The sequence below is a fragment of the Cydia strobilella genome, chromosome 18 (genome assembly GCF_947568885.1).
Source record: "Cydia strobilella chromosome 18, ilCydStro3.1, whole genome shotgun sequence".
NCBI classification, from domain to species: Eukaryota; Metazoa; Arthropoda; class Insecta; order Lepidoptera; family Tortricidae; genus Cydia; species Cydia strobilella.
The window spans coordinates 6814913-6841245 of record NC_086058.1 but is presented as its reverse complement, the minus strand read 5'-3'; the positions used below and the strand labels follow the sequence as shown (position 1 = coordinate 6841245).

At 35.5% G+C, this 26333-nt stretch overlaps 1 protein-coding gene across 2 annotated transcripts in view; it reads right to left on the bottom strand.

Moving 5' to 3' along the window:
- The window catches only part of LOC134749519 (membralin), a 136314-nt gene that overhangs the window by 90797 nt on the left and 19184 nt on the right, over positions 1-26333 (bottom strand). For both annotated transcript variants that reach the window (XM_063684477.1, XM_063684476.1), the window contains 2 exons: positions 24924-24981; positions 6430-6513 (listed from right to left, as the gene is read on the bottom strand). In XM_063684477.1, the coding sequence (XP_063540547.1) occupies positions 6430-6513; positions 24924-24981 (142 nt within the window). The remainder of the gene's footprint in view (positions 1-6429; positions 6514-24923; positions 24982-26333) is intronic.

Genomic DNA, 26333 nt, shown 5'->3' with positions numbered 1-26333 from the left:
GTGGAATATCATAAGCGATAAAATACGCTAGTTACAAGCAGGGGTCCTACAACATCCATCGCGCGCCAGGTTTTCGGGGCACCCGTAGCTTTATGAAGATAGTTCGTCAAGCCCTTTATCATGTGCCTTAGTAGAAAATTGGTAAATTGGGTCAAAAGTCTCGATACATGGACAAGTACGGGTGGGCGGTAAGGCGCCTCTGAGACGCAACAGATGCCCCGCCCGCCCGCGCAACAGGCGCCGACTCGGGCGGACCGCACCCGGACTTGTTGAGCGAATCGACCGACCTACTAACGTTAAGACAGTATGAGAACCGGCACTGAACTTGATGTTACGACTTGGCCAGCTGCTAGCATGGACGGGTATGCCGAAAGATGTAGAAAAAACATGGTATATGAAGGGTGGGCTACGCTTGCTTGATTTTCTTTTCCTGGAGTAACAAAGCAACATTTATTTCAAAAACAAAATGATACGAGCTACTACAAAACAATGACAGTATGTAGTATACTAAGATAATAGTCGTAGTTAGTAGTCTGTAGTTCTGGACGTTTACTGATATACGGCTTGTCTCTCGCCTCTTAAAATAGGTAGATACTAGGTAAAGCAAATCATATAGGCTTCAGCCTGCTTGCTTTTCGTACTTTATAAAACAAAGTTGTGTAGTAGTAGTGTATTTTCTTAAAAAACACGATAAACAATGGAGCTAAAAATATTCGGGTGTCATTCGATCTGCAAAATATTCCTATTTTGATGAACAAAAATATATATTTGGTCTGCCAAAATGGATACTTGGTTAGCAACTTAAGGCTAGCAAGTATTTCTAAACCAGATCGCTATTAATGTCATGGTGAGCTGCCCTAAGTTGATTTGGTTGGCAAACTAATTATTTGAGCGGCAGAAAGACATCCATCATTAATCAAATTTTGTCAAGCAATCAGTGGGTAAGCGAAATATTTCATTTTGGATTACAATTTAAGTGATCCGCACATATTGGTTAGCTGAAAAATCAGTTGATCAGCAAATGTCTAACCAATCTAACCTACCCTTTGCTGATCAGCTGATTTTTTAAACAAAAACAATATTGCCCATCATTTGATTACTTCCCTTTCATTTTGTCCTTCAATAAACTTACTGCCCACTAACTTTGTTTTCTAGTAGCAGTTGGTTTCTGTGAAGGTCGCAGTTCTAACCTAACCTAACCCACTTTTCTAATAGCAGTTGGTTTATGTGAAGGTCGCAGCTCTAACCAAACCTAACCCACTTTTCTAGTAGCAGTTGGGTTTTGTGAAGGTCGCAGTTCTAAACTAACCTAACCCACTTTTCTAGTAGCAGTTGGTTTCTGTATAGGTCGCAGTTCCAACCTAACCTAACCCACTTTTCTAGTAGCAGTGGTTTCTGTGAAGATCCCAGTTTTTGTAGTAGTTGGTGTCAAACAAATAATCATCGAATGAAATGCACGCACACGATTGGCTGCTCGTGTCACGTGGACTGATTTCGCTCCGCCTGTAACTCTGCCGATTATTCAAATCAAACGTAACCCACCTTATTATATTAGATTACCATTTCTTTAATATGCATATCTCTCAATTAAACTGCTTAAAGACATTAAAAACTGTAATAGATGCCATATATTAAAGAAAAAGTGACGAAGCCCTCCAGTGGTGAAGGCCGGATTCGAACCGGCGTCTTTAGCTATCGCGGCTAACGCCATGAACCCCTAGGCCACCCCGCCCCCCCGCCCCGCGTATGTGTGACTACTTAAAAAAAAAAAAATATTTAATAAAATAATTTGATTTGTTCCCAAACTTGTGCTTAAAGACATGTTTTTTCTACCGACCAATTCTTAAATCTTGCTGACCAAGTAATTATTTTGTAGCTCGACTATTTATTAAGCAGATAAATTATAACAGAAGCAGATCGACATTGGTTATAATGTTGACCGTTTGTGAATTGTTTGCTGAACAAGTTGTAACTCGATTTTTATTTATTGGCAGCAAAGTTTTTGTATGCTGTCCAAATTATTTAATTACTTCCCATTTGACCGGTTTTGCATTTAATTACTTCCCAAAATCTTCGCTTCCGAATGAAGACAGGTATGATATATTTTCTTCTGCCTAAAAATACTAAGTAAATCAGATTACGAAAGTTTTGTAGGAGATACTAAGTGCCAGTTGCACCAAACCGCATGTCACCGTTAAAAAGTTCGTTAAATTTTATTGTATGGGAAGTTTTATAGTTCACTGCTGAGTGACGTTGATCAGTCTGTTAAATGTGGTTGGTGCAACTGGCCCTAAATACGAAACGTCCACTTTAACTTAGTCAAGAAGTTTATTACAAGTAAACTCTGGCTGGCTTTGATCGGTACGTGATTTTATTTCTAACCAACATCAATATCGACTAGGCCCTAATATAATTTGTGGTGGCAGAGTTGTCGGTAACCTATTTTAAAATCCAATTTACTCTATAACCTAGGAACGCCACATCCGTTTTGTTTACTGTTGCCACAGTAAACAAAACGGATGTGGCATTCGGACTATGTAATGTAAAAACGACATAACGCGCAATGCATCTCGCTCGCGCTAATACAATATAAATAATAATAAAATTTCAACCCAAAAACATTAAAATTACTGAATTTGTTTTCGAAAGAAATCTTCAATTGGCCGGCTACGAAACGCAACGAGCCCTTGTGACACAGTAACCCGAGGGTGATAGGTTCGATCGATGCGCTCTGTCGTAATCGTAAACATGAGCCCAAAACAGAATGCAATTATCACGGCGATAGTGGACTTTCGCAGCGACTTTTTAATTAGTAAGTTAAAAGAAGTAGCGATGAATTATGACTGTATAATTGTTTTATTCTATCAAAATATTTCACCCACTTCAGGACTGTATCGTTTATTATAAATAAATACAGATAAAACCTGGTCTAACTGTTGCTATGTGTATTATTTAGTATTACTATGTTCTAAGGGTTTGATCTGAGAGTATTTTTAAGCCATATCTGATATAAGAAGGTTTTTAGGGACTTTGTGATGATTTCAATATCGTCTAACAACTCAAGCTAAGCCTATCGAGCTTAATTTGAGACTATTTCACTGACTCCTTGATACGATTTAAAGAAATAAAAGGTTAATATGCTGCTAAAACATGTTATCTTTTAAGTGTCCTCTTCATGATTGCTCAATTGAGCAGCTGCGGAATAAATGTGGTGAGTTTTTATTTTTACTTAAAAACGACTTTTCATCCCACGTTTTGGATTCCCTTCAATTTCTGATGCAAGCAAAATGAGGGAGAAAGCTAAAAGAATCAGCTAAAAACCAAAGCCTACGGACATTCATGGCCTTGAACCATCACTAGAGCGGGTCGATAGAAATGCTCCATGATGGATGTCAAAGTCAGAGTTGTGGTAAGTAACATGCCATATTCTCTAAAAGGCCACCATGCACAAATCCAAAAACTTTTTTTAACTAAAAGAAATGATTAGACTATGCCCAGATGCTTCGCTTTACGAATCATGTGTATATTTTTTTGTGTAATATCGTTTTGTTCGCACACCGTAAATTTTCTTGTAGTATTTATCCGAAATTGTTACTATTACTCGGGAGGATTGAGTAAATTTTGTCTAAACAATATACTTACGTGTGTAATTTTTTAATAAAAATGTAACACCAAAAAACGGCTAAGTAAAGTTTTATTTATAATAAACAATACAGTTCTTACCTTATAAAGACCGTATCGTTAATTATAGGTACAGATAAAACCTGGTCTAAATGTTCACATGTGTATTATTTTGTATTACTATGTTCTTAGGGTATGATCTGAGGGTATTTTTACGCCATATTTCATATAAGAAGGTTTTACATTTTTTTTATTTTAGGGACTTTATGATGCTTTCAATATCATCTAGCAAATGTAATTTGGCCAAGCCTATCCAGCTGAATTTGAGACTATTTCAGCGACTTCTTGGTACGATTTATAGAAACAAAAGGTTAATATGCTGCCAAAACATGTTATCTAAGTTTCCTCTTCATGATTGCTCAATTGAGCATCCACAGAATAAATGTGATGAATTTCTTATTTTTACATAAAAACGACATTTTACGCAACATTTTGCCTTGCATTTTTTTGATTCCCGTCAATTTCTGACGCAAGCGGAACGAGGGAGACAGCTAAAATAATCTACCAAAAACCAAAGCCTGACGGACATTCATGGCGTTGAACCACGACAAGAGCAGGTCGATAGAAACACTCCATGATAGTTATATTGCATATCAAAGTCGCAGTTGCCGTAACAAACATGAAGGCCACCATGCACAGATCCATAACTTTTATTTTAACTAAAAGAAATTGTTACACCATACCCAGATGTTGCGCTTTACGAATCATGTGTAATTGCTGTTTACATAGTACGACTTTTTTTTGTCGAACATCGTCTTGTTCGTAAACCGTAATTTTTTTTGTTAGTATTTGTCCAAAATCGTTATCGTTACTCGGGAGGATTGGGTAAATTTTGTCAAAAACATATGCTTTACGCATAGCTCCCAGGACGAAACGTGTACCTTATTAAAGCACTAATTAAACACCAGGCCAGAAAGGCCAGGTCAAGAGCACCCTAAACCGGCGAGCGTGTATGAGGAATGTTATGAATATACGGTCTTTAGTACGTGTTACTCTTACACTTTACACTATCTAACGATTTTTAAATGAAATAGTACATTACTACAGAGGCCGGGAAGTAAGGGGTTGCCGGCCGAATGCATATATATGGATAGTTATGAGGCCGACAACCCCTTTTCACGCCGATGTATGTATAGTGCTTTTCTCAAACATGCAATGAAATAAATAAAGAAATCTCCACGAAATCAAAGTTTTAATTCTAAAGAAACTAAAAGTAAACTAGGCACAAAATATAACTACCACTTGTACCTATCTTTATCACACGTGTCGTATATTTTACACATGTAGTTAATCAATTTATTACACAAATGTTCAAAGGTATATTTATGTATCTTTGATTTTTCGCCTTGTATCCTCTGACTGTAGTTTTAGCCACATAACTAAGATTACATCGTTTTTTATGTTGATATTATGCTTCACATACATCGTTGCCTTAAACATGGAGTATAATTAACAGGTATTCATTTAATATTTTCGTCGGAACTCATATTAAATAACACAATAAACAACGCACAATAAATCCAATAAAATATAATTACAGATACACAATGAAAAATGTTCAACTTTACCTCCAAAACGATTAAAAAACCACCAACGCGTGTTTGAGTAGACATTTTTACCGCTAATATTTAAATGAAATATGTTTGTCAAAGGACTGTCTCATTTCAAACATAGACAGAGATAATCATACTATCTTTGTCTTACACTGGTACTAGCACCCAAAAGAAAAGGATGAGTATAGTTTTTTTGTTCTTATTTACTGACAAACTGGTTTGACCAACTATATTTTAATCTGTATTTGTAGGTAAATTTGTAATTAAATATTATTGGAATTTGTTAATAATGTTTTATTTATATATTTTTTGTAAATTCGATACAAATAAAACTGCAAAATATATTAATAATCGTTTATTGTTTTTTTAAGGGGTATTGGCAGAATCTCATTCCGAACCATAAGCAAATATTGGTTATAATTTTTTTTTTTGGCTAAATGCCATGATGCTGTGTCTCAAATATATGTGAAATGGAAATTAAAAAAGAGCCACTTCCCGGCCTAGGCCTGCAACTTTGTATGAAATTTCATTACAGGCCCCTGGTCTAACCGCGCCGGAGTCGTGATACTTCCCAGCCAAATATAAAGAACGTAATATCAATATTACATAGCATGTTTGAGAAAAATAAATTTTAGCTGTATTCTTGTTTTAAATTTAAAAGTGAATCTTATAAAAGTCACATATAATATTACAAAGTAATAAAGCTCAGCTACAGTTCAAGTTTTACATTTCAACGCTCATACAACCCGTCGCACTCGGGGTATCAAAGGTTTTGCATCGAGAAACGTTTAAGCAAACTTATGCTGAAACGAACGGGCGCAAAGATGTTATTAAAAATGCTAACCGAGCGCAGGCCAATCGAACACCAGTGTTAACGAGCTCTCCGATTACGCGTCGCTGTTATAGCTCTCAGGGTAATAGATTCACAGAGATTAATATGTGTCTGCGATTAGCAAGCGTTTGGAACAACAGTTCAAGAGAGCTGCCAGAAAGGAGCGACAAGTCGACACGTCACTCGTTCCGACTGTTTGCTCCATGCATTGCTATGTCGAGTACTCTTAAGCGTATCTAGATGAATTATAAATTTCTCAGCTACGTGGATGAACAACGTCGGATGTTTGGTATCTTCGCAGTGGCATGTGACGTCGTTTAACCAAAGATGTTGCAAAATGATAAGGGTAATACAAGCACTTACCGACTAGCGCTAAAATGACTGTTAGCAGAGGTGCGGCTGGGAAGGACACGGTCACATTAAACTCAAGCATCTGTAGGAGATCCACTGAAACAAAAATAAGATGTTAGCAATCTGTTATGATATGATAATTTAAAAAAAACAGGAAATTCATTCTGGAGGTACATAGTTGTATTTCATTGTATGTTGTGTGGTGGTTTGATTATTTTTATGTCATTAAACAAACGTAAGAAATGTACAACTGTAGGAAATATAGTTGTAGTACGCAACATCAAAACAACCTTCATTTTTTTCTGTAATCAACCAAGTAAAAAATTAAACTAATCATTTGAACTGTACCTGTTAACAAACTATACGAGTATCCCACCACTCCACCACTTCCTTCACACAGAGCAAGCTGCATCTCACGCTTCGTAAAATTGAATTAGAGTGCGATATAAAAGTAATAAGGGTGAAAATGTTGCAAAATAATATCGCAGGCACCCGCAACGTAGATTTAATTTAAAGTAAGTGTAACGACGGCGGCGGTATGCGCAGAGACCATAAGCCGAGCTATACTGTGGCGCTATGCGTTTTCGTCCTATCTGCGTTTGAAAATCGTGCAATTATGTAACTTATTTCCTGGGGAAAAAGTATAGAGTTGAATAAGTTTTCTAAAGCAGATAGGTTGTGTATGGCTAGTGTGAGAGTATAGGGGCCCCCGGAGGTGCGCGCGCGGCGCCGCACACTAACGCGATCAAACGACGGCCGTATGAATTTTTCATGCCGTACGAGAAGTAATGGTGTCGCCGGAGACACCGGATCATTCTTTACGATCCGACAGCGTACGTTAAAAATATATCGCCTATCCGTTTGTACCTGTCCCGTTGCCTGCTTTACCGCGTAATACAGTTAACTCGGATGTTTTGGACGTGTTTTAAATCCACTTTCACGTTTTAGTCCTACGCTTCGCTCCGCATTCAAGGATTATGTTTTGTGCCGAAAGATAAAAAAAAACCTAATGACATTCACTCTATTAACGCCAGAACGGTCGGAAAATAAAGTGTATCGGTATAAAATAAAGCAACAAGCATTATTTCATTACGAATCTACTCATATTAAAATTGCACCTACGCTATTACAGTGCGTACTTAATCTTTACCTAAGGAATACTAAATATAGTATCATCATATCATCAAGGTAATCATAATGGGAATGACAAGTTTCAAGTGATTTATAGACAAATAATAGTAGATTGTACAACAAGGGCATAAAGCGATCCATTTTATCCGAGGCAATTTATTGGTTCGAGCGCAGCAAGGACCAATATAGTAGAGGATAAAATAGTACATTTTACAACTAGTGTGAAAAGAATGTCTTTTTACCACTAGTACCGAGGTATCTCGGTACGAGTGGTAAAAAGACATTTCACACGTGTTGTAAACGACGTTTTTTAATACAATTGCGAAAAAATAATAAATTAATATATCATTAGTAGAATCATACCACCAAACCAAACCAAAACCAAAAGTACCTATACAGCTAAGATACGCGAGCTGCCGCAGCCCGCGATACCTTCATACTCGTGCGCGCCCCGGCCGCGGCCGCCGCGGGCCCGGAGCGGGTTGGTCGGCGACACCTCCTCATAACTCATGAGGCCCTGGTACCTGCTCCGCGCTAAATTCAATTTTAACTGCGTTTCGAAAGTATAGTTTGGAACTAAAAAGTAAAAAGCGCTAGTTCGAGAAATTGAGCTTCTCGCACGCTACGCAGCCACAAAAAGTACCACTTTTTGAGCAACTGTATTAAAAATGGACATTTATGCCAGAGTTATACACTCTACTTTTCACTTCGATTGTGAGTAAAATATACAAAAATATCCAATATTGTAGGTTATTTTACCGTATTTATTCAAGACTAAAGAAAATTGAACTTGGTTGTGTCGGGGGCGCGGGGCACGCCGGTCGGGAGCGCGCCGGTCGGGGGCGCGCCGGCAGGGCTGGCAGTTTGTATGGCAGATTTTGGACTTTATTGCTAAGTCAATAAGGGTCGTAATAAATGATTTTACTTTATGCTCTAGAACATAATAAGCAACTTTATGTCGTCTACGCACGACTTAAAGTCGAACTTTACGAGCATGAGAAGTGAAAATTATATTTATAACGTATTCGTTTCATGTAGTAACTTGTGATTGAACTTGTGATAATTATAGTTTTTAAAGTCAATTGTTTTTATTTTAATGATTAATGTCATTGCTTCGCTAACCGTTTATATAACTAATATAAAAAATATTTTTGTTTCATTTAAATAATTTATTATTAACGAACTAAATTCTCATTTGGTAAGTCAATTATTGTTTTAACATTTGTACGCCAATATAATAAAATAGGCAAAACACAGTTCTATAATTATTTTCTTATTAGATTAAGACTTGAACTGTATCACCTGTGTTCCACAAATATGTTTTACTTAGTTACGATCGTTTGAGTAACTCCTGTAGTAGATATACATTCACTGGCTTATAATTAATAAATAGCATTAAGTTAGTAATGCGTCGCCCGCCTCAAACGTAACTAAATGTCCCTCACATTTACGACTATAACTGAAAAGTCCAGTAAGCCCACCAACTAAATAGGATTTATCCCAAAGTGACGCTCGGTTTTCGAGAGTTTTTTCAACATTCAGATCCGTAATAAGATAAAGGATTTGCTCTGTCTGTTCGTTAGCATAGTTCGCGTGTGCTCAGTCAGTTCGGTGGAGCTTTGCGGCCGCTTGTTTACTCTAGATGGGATAATCCCGATACAGTTTGCCGGCCGTAGGTGCTGCCTGTCGCCGGATCTTTTGATGCCGCCTAAGGGATCAAGACAGGGGGCAACATGTATAGAAAATCTATTTTTTTTAAAGAAAAAACTTGTGGAAATATTCATTTGCTGCTGAAGCAAGCCGACCATTGTGGCCCTTTATGGTCGGCATCAACTATAAAAGCTTTAAGTAGGTTGAAAGAATATATATCATCACTCGCTTAGTCCTTGAAACATTACTTAATGTAACTTGTAGTATTTGACATGGTTAACAAACATTAAAATATTAAATAATTTTACGGTTTAGACTCACTTGTTTTTAGTCACTCGCGAAACATGATTCAGAGGGGTTTTCCTTTCTCAAGCACTAACAGTCAAGCACAAGTGAGTATAAACCGTTAAATTATTTAATGTTAGTATGTCTCACAAAAGTTTAAATTCGAACATTAAAATACTTTTTGCTCTTATGAAACTAAAATAACAAGACTGATTTGAAGAAATGGAACAAGTATCCCACATGATTCCTAAATGATCATTTCGTAGACATGTCCCGTATACCCACTAGAGGCTTTCACGCTTGCCTGAATGTGTCACCGTTGATGTTAACCAAAATGTGTTCGCGGCGTTGATGATAAAAATATTCACACAATTTCGTGCTACTGTCATTTATTTTAATGGAAAAAATATTACCAGTACCTACTCTACTACTCTAGCTTTTGGTAAATGACATTAACGTTAAGTTTAATAAATGTCACCGCAAAGGCCAAGTTTCCTCTTTGGGATTCTTTGTTCACTTATCTAAACGGTTTTAAATAGTTTGACTAATTTAAATGCAAACCAGTTAATACTTAATTATTTTGTCAACTTCGGGATTTACTTTGTCACATTTTTTACTATTCGGTTAGTAATGAATATATGTACCTGCATAGGTACATTATCTTCACTGTTCTGTGTTCTTTTTTTACCAATTCTGGTTTTAGTTATCAATTTAAGATTTAATAAGAGAGAATTTTTCTATATTTATTACGTTATAATTATGCAATGTAGTCTATTTTTCATTGAGTATTAAATAACTAGTTCTTTAGTATAAACATAAACCGAAATAACTTCCTTAAGAAATAGTTAGTTAGTGTTTCCTGGAAAATTGTATTTAGCATAAACAAAATTAGCTAAGATAAATTAAGAGAGCGTCGGTGGCTAACACTTTTAATATATATACAAGAAACGAGTCAAAGCTCCGCCTTCGGCCTGTGTGCGGGTTTTTTACCTTACTGTCAGAACAGATTTGTTATTGCAGATAAGGTTTAATATTTTCAGAGAAAATTGTAAATCGCATCGTCGAACGCAGTGTACCTACTCATTCATCATGTGAAATTAATTTTGCTCTCGCTACCTATCCCGTTCCCGTTTCGTTCCGTTCTGTGGATATTCTGCGCGCCGGATTCATATTACCGTGAAGTATTGATAGCAGAGAGCGTTGTTGTCGATATTAAAAGTCGTGAAATACTACCACTCAACAGATTTATTATTGGCTTCTTAAGTAAGATAATACCAAATATTTAGGTCATACTAAAAGTTCCTGTATTCTCAAAAACTGTAGTAGATATTTGATAATTAGTTTTCTTAATTCTTTATGACAGTGCGTACATTTGTACGGTACTGGTTTGCAAGTGTTGTGGTGTTGAAAAGAATATTTTCTCCAATATGCTCGGAAACTAGGAGGATATAACCAAACGGAGACGCCACGTCTGTAATTTTCTGTACAAAAAAGTCTGCCGATTTTTGCGGGGGAGGGGAAAGTCAAATGTATACGTAACGTAAAAATAGCCATGTCAGATAAACGTCAGTGTATTGTGTATGACCTTTGGCCAAATATTTTTGACAGAGGGGAACGCCTGTTAATGGCTACTCCGTTTGGTTATATCCTCCTTGCTCGGAAATGTTTGCCTTATTGTATCGAAACTTGTACGGGAAGATGTTAACTATGTCAAAATCAAATAAAATATAATAAATAATTCCTGTACAGTTTAACTGTATTGTTTTTTATCTTTTAAAGACATGTTTAGACAATCAATTGTATACACAACCAATATAAGTGTAAAAAATTATAACGCAAGGCGTTTTTCAAAGTGTCTTAAATAACTTAGTTTTTTTTAACCCCTCAGCGCGTTCAGAAACTACTTCGAATTATCCAATAATCAATATTATATGCTAAAAACAATCTTATTTGTTTAAAATTATTAAACAATTGTTTGTACGTTTGGTATTTTCATTGATGTTTTACAAATGAATACGATATTTTAATAAAACTGGCATTTTGAACAAGATTCCACGGATTGCCCTTTCCCGGCTTCTGCAATAAGTTACTATTATAACGGTGGAATGCTATCCTTCCATAAGTTCCACATTACAAGCAAGTGTGAAAAAAATATTAAATTTTTCTTTTCAACACACTTGCTCGTAATGTGGGACATATTGAAGGAGCATTCCACCGTTACGTAATCGACATTTGTACACATTTTTTTGACTTTCTAAGCCTGGTGCATACTCTTTTGGCTTGTCTTTTTATCGTGTACTTATTATTAGTATGATCTTAAAGCCGCATTCGGCATTAAAGCAAACGTTACGTAAGCGACTCGTACTCATAATTACGGCAATAGTTGGAGTTACAATTAGACATTGCTTAAATAATGGATTTTGTTAAAAAAAAGCCTAGATTAAAAACTAACCGTTTTCTTGGAATGCTCCTGAACCGCTTTTAGGCCTATAATCCTAGATATTAAACTAACGTGTTTTTTTATTATTATAGTTATCGAACTTGTGCGGTAATGTTATAATGATCGAACTAGTGCGGTAATGTATGTTGACACTTTTTTTTATTCACTGTTTGAACAATTAAATTTGATATAATAAAAGTTATGCTTTTTCCTTACAAGTGTGTTGAAACATGCAACATATGAAACACGTGTGCATTAGTCATCACACACATCGGCTTTTTTATTGCGCGCTCGCTATCAGCTCGCGCGCACAACATCGCCTCGAGTGTGATGAGTGTAATGACCAACGTAGCACACTTGTATCATAATGTACTATTACAATGGGATATACCTGGAAAATACTGCCCATTTTTCCTGTCACTTTTTGTATGAAAATCCTCAGTGGTTTTTTATGGCGGTTATGGGCTGTTTCAAGTTTTCTGACGCACCTAGGATTTTTTTACTTTTCCACTTGGATGTCTGAATTTGCTAATGTTTGTCTTTTTCATACTTTTTATCATTGAGCACACAACAGCGATTTTAGTTTTGGGTGTCGCTGTTGAAAGACGTCCTTCTCAATATAATCATCTTTAAATTGAATACCAAAAGACTAATGGCGTTATTCATAAACGCGTTACTGGCCTGACTTAGCTATGAATCGTTTGTCTTTATCTGTCATTTTGACTTATGTATTTGTAAGAAAGGGATAAAACATAATTTAACTAAATCAGGCACGTAAAGTAGTAGTGAATAAATGGGTAAATTTATAAAACCTACTACAAACAGTCGCAAGAGAAGTGGGCTTCATTATAAAGTGATGCTCGAAGCCTGGTCTAACTTTGTTATCGACTGAGGACACATTGGAAATCGTATAAGATTCTAACACGAAAAATTTCTTGGGTTAAAATTGTAAAAACGCCCGACATACAATTTTCTAACCGCCAGCATTCCTAAAATATATATCACAACCGAATGAAGTACCTCAAAATATAGGCACAGGGTTATACATATTTTCAAACAATCTTTCACTGCGTGATCTCTAAGGTGGTTCATTATAGAAACTTTCATTATTGCCAACGTAGAAGCTCTGTAAATTTTAATGCAAATTATTGACTTCAAGATCTTGGGTGAGAGTTTGGGCGACGGCGAACGTAGATCTTTTGAGTGGGTATTAGCAACAACAATACTCGAGGCCCTGCGTTGAACAATAGGGTGAGCAAGTAATTGGCATTAAACCCTGCTTGAACCGGTTGTTAGTCCAGCCAGCCAAGAGGTTAGCGGGCATCGAGCGAACGTTCATAAAGCATTGCATCGTCCCTTCTCTAAGTCCCCAGTATAGCCAGACCCTGAATTTAGGCCTTGGTCGCCACTTGAAGCAGCTGGCAGCTGCGATTCAAAAAGTCAGTTCATTATAAAAAATATTTAATAGGTTCCTTAATAAAGATTTTGGGGACAATCTTACATAGATAGACTTATGACTATGGGTACTAGGTGGCGATTTACATACTTATATAGATATATAAAATAACAGATAACATCCGTAAGTCAGGAACAAATATTCGTGATTAACACATAAAAAAATGCCCTTAGCAGGATTCGAACCCGGGACCTCGTGCTTCATAGGCAGGGTCACAAAGTAACTACGCTAGGAGGCCGCTCTAAATACTGTTTTAAATTTCTGTGTAATTTTTTTGAATGAATAAAAAAAAAATAAGTATAGGAAGCCGTCAACTGCATAACGGCAGTATTTAATAATGTTGCGGTCTTTCAGTATTGTCTTACCTACACAGCATACGGTCTCATTAGGAGAACAATACCTAAGCATAATCACGGGGTCCTACTTTTACTGGTTATCAAACGAATTGGTATCTAGATAACCGCCCTGAGGCGCTAGCGAGTTACCGCTTGCCCTAATTAACAAGAAACACGAGAAACGAGAGGAAAAATGAGCTGTCGCTGAGATATCGACTTCGTGAAGCGCTACCCTTTTTGAGTGGGTATTAAAGTAAATCAAATATTGTGAGGTGAATTGCAGAGGTACCAACAGCAACACTCTTAACTGTTCATCGGTGGACCTTATGCCTTTTGTAACAAGGTTTACTGATGGACAGTCACCAGTGTGGGCTATAGTATGATGAAATCAAAATTCTTCTTTATTATTGTGTTAAATATTTTTTCCATTCCCGTACTTTTATTTGTCATATAAAGGGTCGTGCACACATCTTTAAAACCCTATCACCCGGTCTTGAATTTTATTAAAATATTTACAATTATCACTTTTCTTAAAAGTTTCCGCTTCTTTTCAAAAATATTTATATACTTTATATATGATTTCTCGTGATTGACCATTTACCACCATAACTTAGGTAAATATTCAATTTCATATTTTTCGGCAATTAATCATATTATTTATTTTCATATTTTTATTAATGGGGACTCATCTCAAAAAGGGTATTTCTCCTTACGCCGCACAGCGTCGGGCATCGTTAATAATGGCCTAAGCGCCATCGACAATAAGGTCCCTTTTTATAGAACATACCACATATAGGTTAAGGCTGGCTTTCTATTCCGCGATTTCGTCCGATTTTACCCGAAAAACGAATGTCATTCTGAAAGTTAACGGACTGTATTGTATGCAACGTTGTTTAACTGTATCAAAAATACTCTTGGAGTCTTTCTTAACAGTTTTAGACTTCGCCTCAAATTGTTACTCACGCCTCAAATTGTTGCTCAGAGGTCTTGTTTGACCTCTTAAAGAACGGTTGCATAATAGTACATTGTGATACAAGTGTGCTAAGTTGATCATCACACACGAGGCGATATTGTGCGTAAGCGAGCGCGCAATAAGAAAGCCGATGTGTGTAATGACCAATGCACACGCGTTTCATACGACGTTTTTCAACACACTTGCACACAAAAAAAGAAACTTTCATATTAATCAAATTTTAATTGTTAAAACAGTTAGTAAAAGCCTAAAATCGTGTCATACTGCCGGCCGGCTGGGCCGCGGCAGGCAGTCGGGGGGGCGCCGGTGACCGCCAGTCCGACCAATTAAAGAAGGCTCCGTTTCCATGCATATTATTAGCATAGAGCATAGAGTAACTTATACTAGAGCGGTACTGTCATAGTAAATTTTGTAACCCCAGTAAATTCACTGCCATCTATCGACACACATTAAAACTAAAAATGAAGATTTATAAAAATACGATAGAATGTATTTAAATATAGATAAATGATTTTTTTTATTTGCATTAATTATTTTTATGATTTTGACCCATATTCTTTCACTGATATGCGTTAAAATTGTTAAATAACAAACGAAACCGTCAACGCCATCTATACGACTGTAGGCCAAAACTAGTAGCGCCCTCTGAACAAGAATCAAATTTTCTTGATTTTCGAGGCACGTTTTTCCTTAGACTGTATCCATCTATTACGGAGTTATATCTATCTTTGGCATAGAGTAACTTATACTACAGCGGTACTGTCATAGTAAATTTTGTAACCCCAGTAAATTCACTGCCATCTGTCGACACACTTTAAAACTAAAAATGAAGATTTATAAAAATACGATAAAATGTATTTAAATATGGATAAATGATTTTTTTTATTTGCATTAATTTTTTTTATGATTTTGACCTATGTTCTTTCACTGATATGCGTTTAAATAGTTAAATAACAAACGAAACCGTCAACGCCATCTATACGACAGTAGGCGAAAGCTAGTAGCGCCCTCTGAACGAGAATCAAATTTTCTTGATTTTCGAGGCACGTTTTTTCCTCAGACTGTATCCATCTATTACGAAGTTATATCTATCTTTGTTATTAGAGATCAGTTACCTTCTTAACTCTGTCGGATAATAAAATGAAAAAGCACAAGTGTTATAATATACTGAAAAAGCACGCGTGTTTAATATCTAGGACTATGTTATGAGCCAAAAATCGGTGAATAAAAACGTCGTTGTGAGCAAGTGTGTTGAAAAATACTATTATTAATCTTGCCTCGACTTACTTATAATATGTATTACAATAAATGTAAACTTAAACATCGAAATTTGATGATCGGTTATATCTATTGATTCGTCTACATCACGTGTATTACATTATTCGAAAGATAAATTCCAATCCACAATTAGTTAAGCCTTCAAATTATTGAAAATGTAAATAAATAATCCTCCTTGGCAATCAGGTAAAAATAGAAAGTAATTTTATTCATTTTCAGTTCAAAGCACATTTTTGTTATGATTTCAATATCATCACATCAAACGGTTAAGGTCAACAGGTCTAGAGAAAAAACCGGCCAAGTGTGAGTCGGACTCGCGCACGAAGGGTTCCGTACCATTACGGAAAAAGACAGCAAAAAAAATCACGTTTTTTGTATGGGAGCCCCATTTAAATATTTATATTATTTTGTTTTTAGTATTTGTTGTTATAGCGGCAACAAAAATACATCATCTGTGAAAATTTCAACTGTCAGCTATCACGGTTCATGAGATACAGCCTGGTGACAGACAGACAGACGGATAGACGGACGGACAGACGGACAGCGGAGTCTTAGTAATAGGGTCCCGTTTTTACCCTTTGGGTACGGAACCCTAAAAAGAGAAGACAATTCAATAAACAAGTATTAATTCAATCATTTGAAAACGAACATGTTAAGGAAACTAAGACAATAAGCTCAAAGGAAGAAAGCAATAACACTGGCCCTTGATTGAATTCTTTACTTATTTAAACTGCAAGTGCTAGTAATTTCAACGACAGTTTTTATACAAAGTAAACAAAAAAGGCGGAACTCAATTCCCACTGGCTTGTTTGGTCTTAAGAATTATATTGAATCAACCAAGAAAATATTATCAAGATCGGCTGTAGTCCATTTAAATGCTTAGGATCCATGAAATGTAACTTATTTATTTGACTATACCTTTGTACCAAAAAAGTAACTTAACATAAAACTAATGGCCGCAATCAGTATTAGCGTTTATTATTAAACTTTTTGTCATACAGAATCAAAAATAACGACTAAGTACCTAATTAAGATACATTGTCACATCAAAATACATCAAGTCGTACAAACATAGTACTTACTCGTACTCGATAAATGCGAGCAAGTTAAGCAAGTACGCATTATAGAATCTGTTTACTGTGAACGGGGCTGTTTGTTGTATGAAAACGGCCGCGAAGCAAAGAACGTCAAGTTTTATTGATGTCGGCACATCATTATTATCTCCTTATTTTCTGCTTCGCCTCGATACCTTCTAATACCTCGCTGCTATGGAAAATTGCGCTCCATTTGAGAACGAAATAATTGAACAAATTACGTTGTAAATCGCCTTATGGAATGAAAATATTGCAAATTAGATACTTAAAGGATTTATAAAGCCACGTAGTCTAAAATAATAAAGTAAACATCAAGGATCTTTTCGATGAATTTTCTTTTTATACCAAGTAACATTTTATTTTATTTTAATTATTATGAAACAAACAGTCATGCAATGATATGGTTACAATCTCTGTTTTACGTTTAGATCTATAGTTTCTAATATTTGTTTAAATTTATAGCTAAACACGATGTAGCACGAGAAAAACAATGTATCTTAAATATTAATCAACTCAACTCTACGTTTTAAATACACTTTTTAATGAGCCTATAGTAATGCATGTGGTATTTTGGTGAAACTAAATGGCTTATGTGAGAGGACGGCAAGCAGCAGTATGCCGGTCACACCTTTTTAGTTTCCTAATAATTAAAAAAATTAAAATAAAAATAAAAATTATTTATTTTCAGATAGCTGTGATCCATAAATTGTTAGTTACAAGACACTTATAAAACTACATTAGTAAACTACCTATTACATAAAAACATAAAAATACTTAATCTTAAGTATTATCAGTATTTTTTTCTGATAAAAGCCTTTTTAAGCAAACAAGTTTCTATGCATGGGGGTCAGTTATCTCTGCAGCTTACTGTACAGGTTTGTTATATTGTAGTAAATTTATTTTTAGGGTGCATACTGTTCGTTGTGTTTATAAGCGTTGCTTTATTACTTATATGTTTTATTGACTTGTCAATATCCATTGAATCATTCAAAAATTTTGAAATTCTAAAAACGGATAACCTAACCGAATGAGCTGTTTTAGGGAGGAGGTATGTTCGTGTCTGACTTATTAAACCCTAAACGATATACGCATTAATTGTTGGTCGATTTAACTTAAATATTAGTGGCATATGTAGTAGGTATACATTTATGTAATCTCGACAGCCTTTTTTTCGATTCTCGATTACTCATAGGCAAAAACAAGTTGTTATTTTTTTAATGATTTTTTATAAGAAAAATACGAATAGGTAATTAGTGAGTCAAGTTAGGGGCTTATTTCTCAAATAACATCGACTATTAACAATTTAACATAATTATTTTGGAATACACACTTAACTTAGCTACTTAAAGATATTTTCGCAGTAAAATAATTGGGGATTAGAACTCGGCGATCCCAAGATAGAAATTTTGTTGAAATAAAATAAAAACTAAACAAAATAATAAACAAGTGTTGATGTTGAAAAGGGTTGTTTTATTTTTTATTCTATCCATTAGCGACAGGATAAAAATTCTCGAGCTTCTTAAAATCGAAAACATCCGTGTTAAATTCCGAATGGATTGTAAAAACAGATAGGTCGGCAAAAAATACCTCAGGGCTCCCCTATAACTCTTAATTATCTCCTTAAGATCGCAGAGTTAATTCCGATATTTAATTATGCAAATGTTAAAGCCTTTTTTCCCGGGATGCTTTTATAAAACCCTTTTCGGTTAATTAAGTCAAGTGAACAGAATAAGCTTATTCTTTTTGCAGATGTCTGTAGGAATTGTGCTATGATATTACATGATACCTGTTAACATAATAAGAAATTTAATGAAGAAAACCGGCCAAGTGCGAGTCGGACTCGCGTTCCAAGGGTTCCGTACATTACGCAATTTAAACAATGTATTATTTTATGTGAAACGTGAGTGAAATGTCTTTAAAAACCCTACGGGTCGGATCAAAAACTAAGTAATAAAAGTCCGACTCGCGCTTGACTGCACACTTCAAATAGGTGTTCCTGTGTGTAAAGATCTATTTAGTGTACTTTTTTCAAAATTTTAGACCCAGTAGTTTCGGAGATAAAGGGGGGGAATGGTCATTTTTTGCCTATTTTCTAGAATAACTTCTACTGTTTATCCTAAAATTGGTCCAGTATAGTTTCGGAGAAATTAGGCTGTGACAGACGGTCTGTCTAGACAGACCGACAGACGCACGAGTGATCCTATAAGGGTTCCGTTTTTTTTCTTTTGAGGTACGGAACCCTAAAAACCCGTGTACCTATGACAAGACTGGCATTTCTATAAAACTATTTTATTTCTAACAGTAATTCTTTAAGCATAAGGCGTTTTAAATAATTAACCTGTTGCTACCCAAAAAACTCAATAATTAGGGCGACAAAAGGCTGTTAACTTTAATAAATTAATTATTAACCGAAACTAATTAAGTCAGCTAATTGACTGCCATATAGCTGCTAGTATCAGCAATAATAAGGGAAAATGAATTCGTCATAACATCAAGCGCGCCACAACGCAGTTGCGGTCTGTTTGACACATTCCGCGCAGAGCGGCTCTTTTGTGGATGCGTCTAGTCTAGTGTGACCGTAGCGTATAATACGCGTTCATAAAATAAATTCGGAAGTTTGTCGCCTCTTGATATATATGAATTTCAGTGGATGCAACACAGCTTAGCACAGCTTATAAAACAGAGGAACAACTAAACATGTGATACAACATCCATCGTGTGAACATCAAAATGTTAGGCATAATTTTAAATAGTGTCCGGGCATAGTCGTGCCTAATAGAACACACTGTGATACTTCCAAGTTTAATTTAACTGCTATAAAATTAGGTACAGTCGAGTTAACAAACATGTGTATAAACCACCGCTGGCTTTATTGTCACGCGTGCAATAGAGCATTTAAGAGCAAGTTTGGCCTGGCCAGCCACATTAGGGCTCACGCTAGACAACGTCCATAATGTTTATTTAGGGTCGCCGTCATCGAAAACGATGAGGAGGACGACTATATATAACCCAACTCTAAGAAGACTGATACTGAGAATAAGGTCGTGTAAATATATTTTTGGACGTTGGCTTGTAAAGATGTATGTGAAATCGACCGTACCAACAGCAAATAATTCTACTTATAATAAATACTGCAGATAATTGAAAAAATAGTTCACCAATAACTTGACGGATTTGTGTTCGCCCTAAGGAAACTTAGAAACGCGGTATCTTTACAGGCACCAACAACTGCCTATCACGGATATGTGGCATCTGTACTTAACTACGGTCTTTTACTGTGGGGCAATTCAGTCGACATTGAAAAAGCGTTCATTCGGCAGAAAAAGTGTATTCGTGCGATAGCCAACGCTTGGATCACGGACAGTTGTAAACCACTGTTTAAGCAATTTAATGTTTTGCCTTTGCCTTGCATGTACATCAAAAAAGCATGTCTATTTGTGAAAAAACACCCTGAACTTTTTAAAAAGAGATTTGATGTATTTGCCGGAAATCGGAGAGCGCAATACAAGGATTTATTGTATCAACCTCCTTCACATTCTATTGTATACCACAGAAATGCATACAATATGTGTATAGTTATATTCAACAGTCTTCCTGATGAGCTAAAGCAAATCGATAGTAACCAATTTAGCAATAAGATTACAAAATGGCTGTCTGAAAATTGCTTTTATAGTGTGAGGGAATTTTTAGAGCACAATAATTATTTAAAGCAGTTAGAATGATAATTTAAGTTGCATAAATTATGTACATATTTTGACATCTTATTATTAAATTATTTTCCCAATGACTATTAAATAAATTATACACGACATCCATTTTGTAATTTGACTTTTTATATAAAAAAAAAATAAACTTATCAATATTAGTTTTATTTATTCATGGACATTTTATTATTTAATATTCAAATTGTTACCAACTTATTATTAGTTTTTTAACAGGAAAAATTACCCACTGTTTTCATTTCTGTCGTAATATTTTCTATATTGTACTTTATTTTATGTTAAAATTATTAAATTGTCAATTATTTGCATGTCGTGTCCTCGACTGAATACTGATACATGTAAACCTTTTCTGTTGTCATCTTATACACGTATTCTGGCAAATAAAGAAATTCTATTCTATTATATTCTATAATAATCAGTCAGTCAACAGTATTACTGTTAGTACCAATAGTATTTAGTAGTAATGTGCCATCCACAAGTGTCTATAATCCCGATTCCCGACGATATTAACGCCGCTCATTAAAAAAAGAAGCTATTAAGCCGATATCACTAAAGACAGATAATGGTTATGCAATGTACAACATTCATCATTTAAAGGGTATTAGCCGCAATTAAATCGCAAAACCCTCCCGGTTTCAACAATATTGATCATGATGACTAACAAGTACTGCATTCATTATCCCGACCGCGACAGTATTGGATTTCCACTCTCGTCTGTTATGAGCATATCGTGTTTATTATCGGTGGCAAAATGCACATATCGCTGGACATATCGGTGGTAGTACCGCTGTTGGTTGTGAGACTGTAGGACGATCTACCAGTTAATTACCACCACCGGTAAAGTTGTTGTGCGATGTTTTTTTTTAGTAGAAGGTAATTTAGTTTTAGGACTAAACCTAGTTTAAGTATTTTGTTTTACTTACTTGACATAATGCAAATTAGTCGCAAGTAGCAGCCTTCAATTAGTTCGTAGTTAACCATAATAACATTATACCACCCGCTTAAGTGTAGGGGTACATATAAAATATGGCTTCAAACAGTACAGCCATCACCCCATCACACAGTCCGCACAATGAAGTGTCTCACAGTCACCACTCGTAAGCATTCTTTTATTCGCAAAATACTGCATCGACACACAGACAGCCGCATTACTCAGTTGCATCCCAAACCATTTTACACTACAACAGACTGCCAACGACTACCGACCATACTACTACTAAATGGTTAGGTTACACGATTACATTATATTCATTATATCTATTTTTGATTTGATAGAAACAAGTTAGCATATTATTTCCCTTTTAAAACTGTAGGACAAGCAAAAAAAGGATCAGTTTATTATGTCGGAATTATTTGTATTAAAGTAAGGTAAAAAATACACTTCTTTGTTAAACACTTTTATGTTAAGTAAACGTAATTACTTTAATAACCAAGCAAGCAATGATACGTCCATATTTTATGATTTGTTATGTTAAAAACATCTCAAGCCATTGCAATTGATTTTTGTATTAAGTGAGATTAGAGATATAAGATTTTCTTTTCAAGTATATTTCAAAACCTAAGCTTAAATATGTAGAGAAAAGCTTCGTAGAAACTTAGGAAGATATATCTCTCAAAAGAAGAAAAATATTATATTTCAAAATCGTCAAAGAACGTACACGGGTCTCGCGTTTGTGTGAAAATACTTTTCAAATCGTACCTAATCTCTTTTCCCTCTCACACCTTTATTTGTAGGACATTGCTGCGGTTGTATTGAAGAAGTTGGCACAAAGCTTTAGAGCGCAAAGTATTAATATTATCAGGAGTATTAAACGGTACAAAGGTGCACGTGAGAACTCAATACGATCGGACACAATAACTAATCCCATGAATTTCCAAGACACGACGACTTCGGTTTCGCTCAGGCCCGAAGCTCTCGATCATGAGTGTTTTATTACCCCGCTCCACATTCCCGTTTTGCATGAGAGTACTACACTGAAAATATTTTCAATAAGCTCTCTAATCTCGAGTACGAACTCGACAACAAACAGAGATTAACGAAAAAATCGCAGGAATAGGATTACTCGATATTTTCGGGACCTCTACCCGTTTGTTGGTACGGTTTTTCGCGAATTCTATTTAAGCACGGATGGGTCGCCATAGATACCAACTGGATCCCATTGAAAAGATTTACCTTCCTTCTATATCGCCAGTTGTGAATAGCTAATTCGACAAACGAAGCTTGGATCTGATTTAATAAAGTCATATCAAGTTGTTTTATAAGGTGGTATCTTTATTTTACCATTTGTTCTTATTTAGAGTTTCATCTGGGAATATAAATATTATTTACTTTTAAAAGGATTTTCTGCGTGGGATAGATAAGTGAAAAACTTACTCAATATAATTTTAATGGGTGTAACCTAAAACAATCGCCGTAAAGCCTTGTCTTTAAGTTGCAATGCAACCCAGTGCAGTGCCCGGCTAATTGTAAGTTTCATTGTTGTTCCCTTCAAATTAAAGTACCTACGCTATCGACGCACACGGCTCGCATTTATATAAAGCATGCGCTGCAGTGGATTTCATTTTATCGTTTCAGCGCACATGTCGTCAAGTAAATTATATGATCAGCTCAACGCGAGCTAAGAGCGTACCGACTAATGCGAGCCAGCGTCGCGTGAATCCCGGATATCGTAATGAGCTTATCGATAACACTATAATGACTACAAACCTACTTGGTTCGGTACAATTTACACGCCTACTGATTCTGTTGCGATTTACAAACATAGCAATCTCCAATAATTAAGAGGAATAAGGATTATACGTTTCTACGGAAAACTCTATTCTGAAAGCAGAAATAGAACAACCACCGGAAAACGCTTATCCGTACCGGCACTGAACAAATAGGCAAGGAAAAAAATTATCTCTATCTAGCTAATTGTCGACGGATCAAAGTGGGGGGCGCTAGGTAAATCCGACCCGCGATATTTTTATTTTTCAGTACAAGTGGAGGGCGGGTGGGCCGAGCCGCGGGCGCTATTCGCAATTGTTGTTATTACAAAGAGATTGCCGCTGAGCCGGCTCACGACTCGAGAATTTTTCACCGAATTAATTCTAACAGGCCATAATTGCCATTTTTATAACACGAACGGCACTAAGAAGTCTTCTAGAGCCTGACGGAGATGCCGTTCAACAATTTCATACTTAACTTTGAGACTTTATGCAAGGTCAGAATTATTGTAGGATTTCTCTCGTATTTGTTTAGATGAAATGGTAAAGCAAATACTTACATAGTAAAAATTACGTACATTAACCTATATGAATGTTTTAAAATGTACAGTAGCGGTAATAATATTTTTTCATATTTTACCAAAAATATTATGCAAATGTATGCATAATATTTTTGGTATTTTTCAGAAACGGCTGTAACGATATCGATGAAAACGACAATTTCATCAAACTAGAGTACAGTTTAAAATTAATTAGTTTGTTTTCGCGGTACACCGGTGGGGATGCAAATTGTAAAGTACTGATTCGATTTAATTTTCAAACTAGAGGCTAACGAGGGCGAAAAAATTGATCCATCTAGGTTTTATTGTTGGTAAGTTTCGCTTTTGAGTGTTTTAAAATAAGAAATTCAATAGTTATAAAATACATTAATTGGTGTGTGTGAAGTCATCAATCCGCATTGTCCTAACGTGGCTGCCTATGTTGCACGTGCAGTGCATGGGACGTAAGTATATATGGTCGTGATAATGATACAATCATTGTTTACATGATTTAGTCTAATTTCACGAATTTTCGAATGAATGCCTGCAAAAAATAGCATTATCTTATGATAGTTTTATTTTCGCTATACTGTAGGTTCGGAAGACACAATACAATACATGTTTATAACATGCTGTTATCTATTAATCACAATAATAAAAATCCTCTGTCTTAAAAATATATGTATTTGGTTTTTGAACAGTAGATTTCAGAATTTAAAAGAATTTTTTCTGATAAAGAACTGAGTTAAAGTGCGAAATTAAATTATATGGACCTAAAAAAACGAACGTCAAAAATGTGACAGTTACGTAGGAAGTGGCGCCCTCAACAATTTTCAACAATTTCTTGTCGGACTATAGGTACTCTGCGACTTCTAAGTTAAATTAATAAGAACTTACCTATAAAAACGAAGATCTGGTGGTGAGCGTAGCGGAGCAGCATAGATATGGACACCGTCTGTAGGAACAAATATTATGCTTTACAAAATATTCGCAAGGATTCATTACAAAAATAAGATTTTTTTAATACGCCTTTTCAAAGGTAATTTTGACAGCCATTTTGCAGTCATTTCAATGTACACAGGTGCAACAGTGTATCCATAATGGGTCCATGTCCACGCAATTGAGCAGCTCGCGGTACGTTATCTGACAACAAGTGAATTTTTTGACAGATACTTGTATTAGAACTATGGTGTCAAATAATAACATAATCTATAACAGTTTTTAGTTTATAGGTGTTGTAGTTAACTTCAAGCATAGAGTAACTTATACTAGAGCAGTACTGTCATAGTAAATTTTGTAACCCCAGTAAATTCACTGCCATCTGTCGACACACTTTAAAACTAAAAATAAATATTTATAAAAATACGATAAAATGTATTTAAATATGGATAAATGATTTTTTTATTTGCATTAATTATTTTTATATGATTTTGATCCATGTTCTTTCACTGGTATGCGTTAAAATTATAAATAACAAACGAAACAGTCAACGCCCTCTATACGAGTGTAGGCCAAAACTAGTGGCGCCATCTGATCGAGAATCAAATTTTCGTGATTTTCGAGGCACGTTTTTTCCTTAGACTGTATCCATCTATTACGGAGTTATATCTATCTTTGCTTCAAGCGACAAACATTTCAGTACCGTCAAACGGGGTGAATAGGGCCAATTTTGTCCTTTGAGTAAGATTTTTAAGAAATATTTCCATGAGCGTTACAAGTGTTAAGGTTTAAAAACTTGTGTCTTATGTTTAAGAATCGATTGGTGATAAAATATGTCTTAATATTTTTGTGTACATTAATATTACCAAGGTAGCGGTTTTTTACGAAGTTTTAAAGCCCATATCAATTGATACTGTTAGTTTGACAATATATCACGACTTTAATTCCTTTCCAGTGTGTCCATTACCAAAATAACATAATTTACTATTCTTTTCAATATCAGGATACAATTTAAGTTTTATTAAATATTTAATATTTTATTAATTATCAGGTAAATGTCATTCCCGGTTTTTGTCCCTATTCCCCCTACCGTCCCTATTCACCCCGTTTAACGGTAATTCATTAACGTGGAAACCATTTCCAGAATAGCCTCTAATAAGCTGATCACATTCCGACATTTCCGACATTTTAATTTCACAAACTCATTTTCGTTAATTGTAAAACAATATAATAAAACTCTACTGCAATAAAAGACCAAATAACCGTACGGGGGAGGTTGACCGCAGACAATTAAATTGAACGCATACGGGAGGATTCCGGAGACATTCGTAGCAAAACGTCGCTGCATAAGGCAATATTTAGGTATCG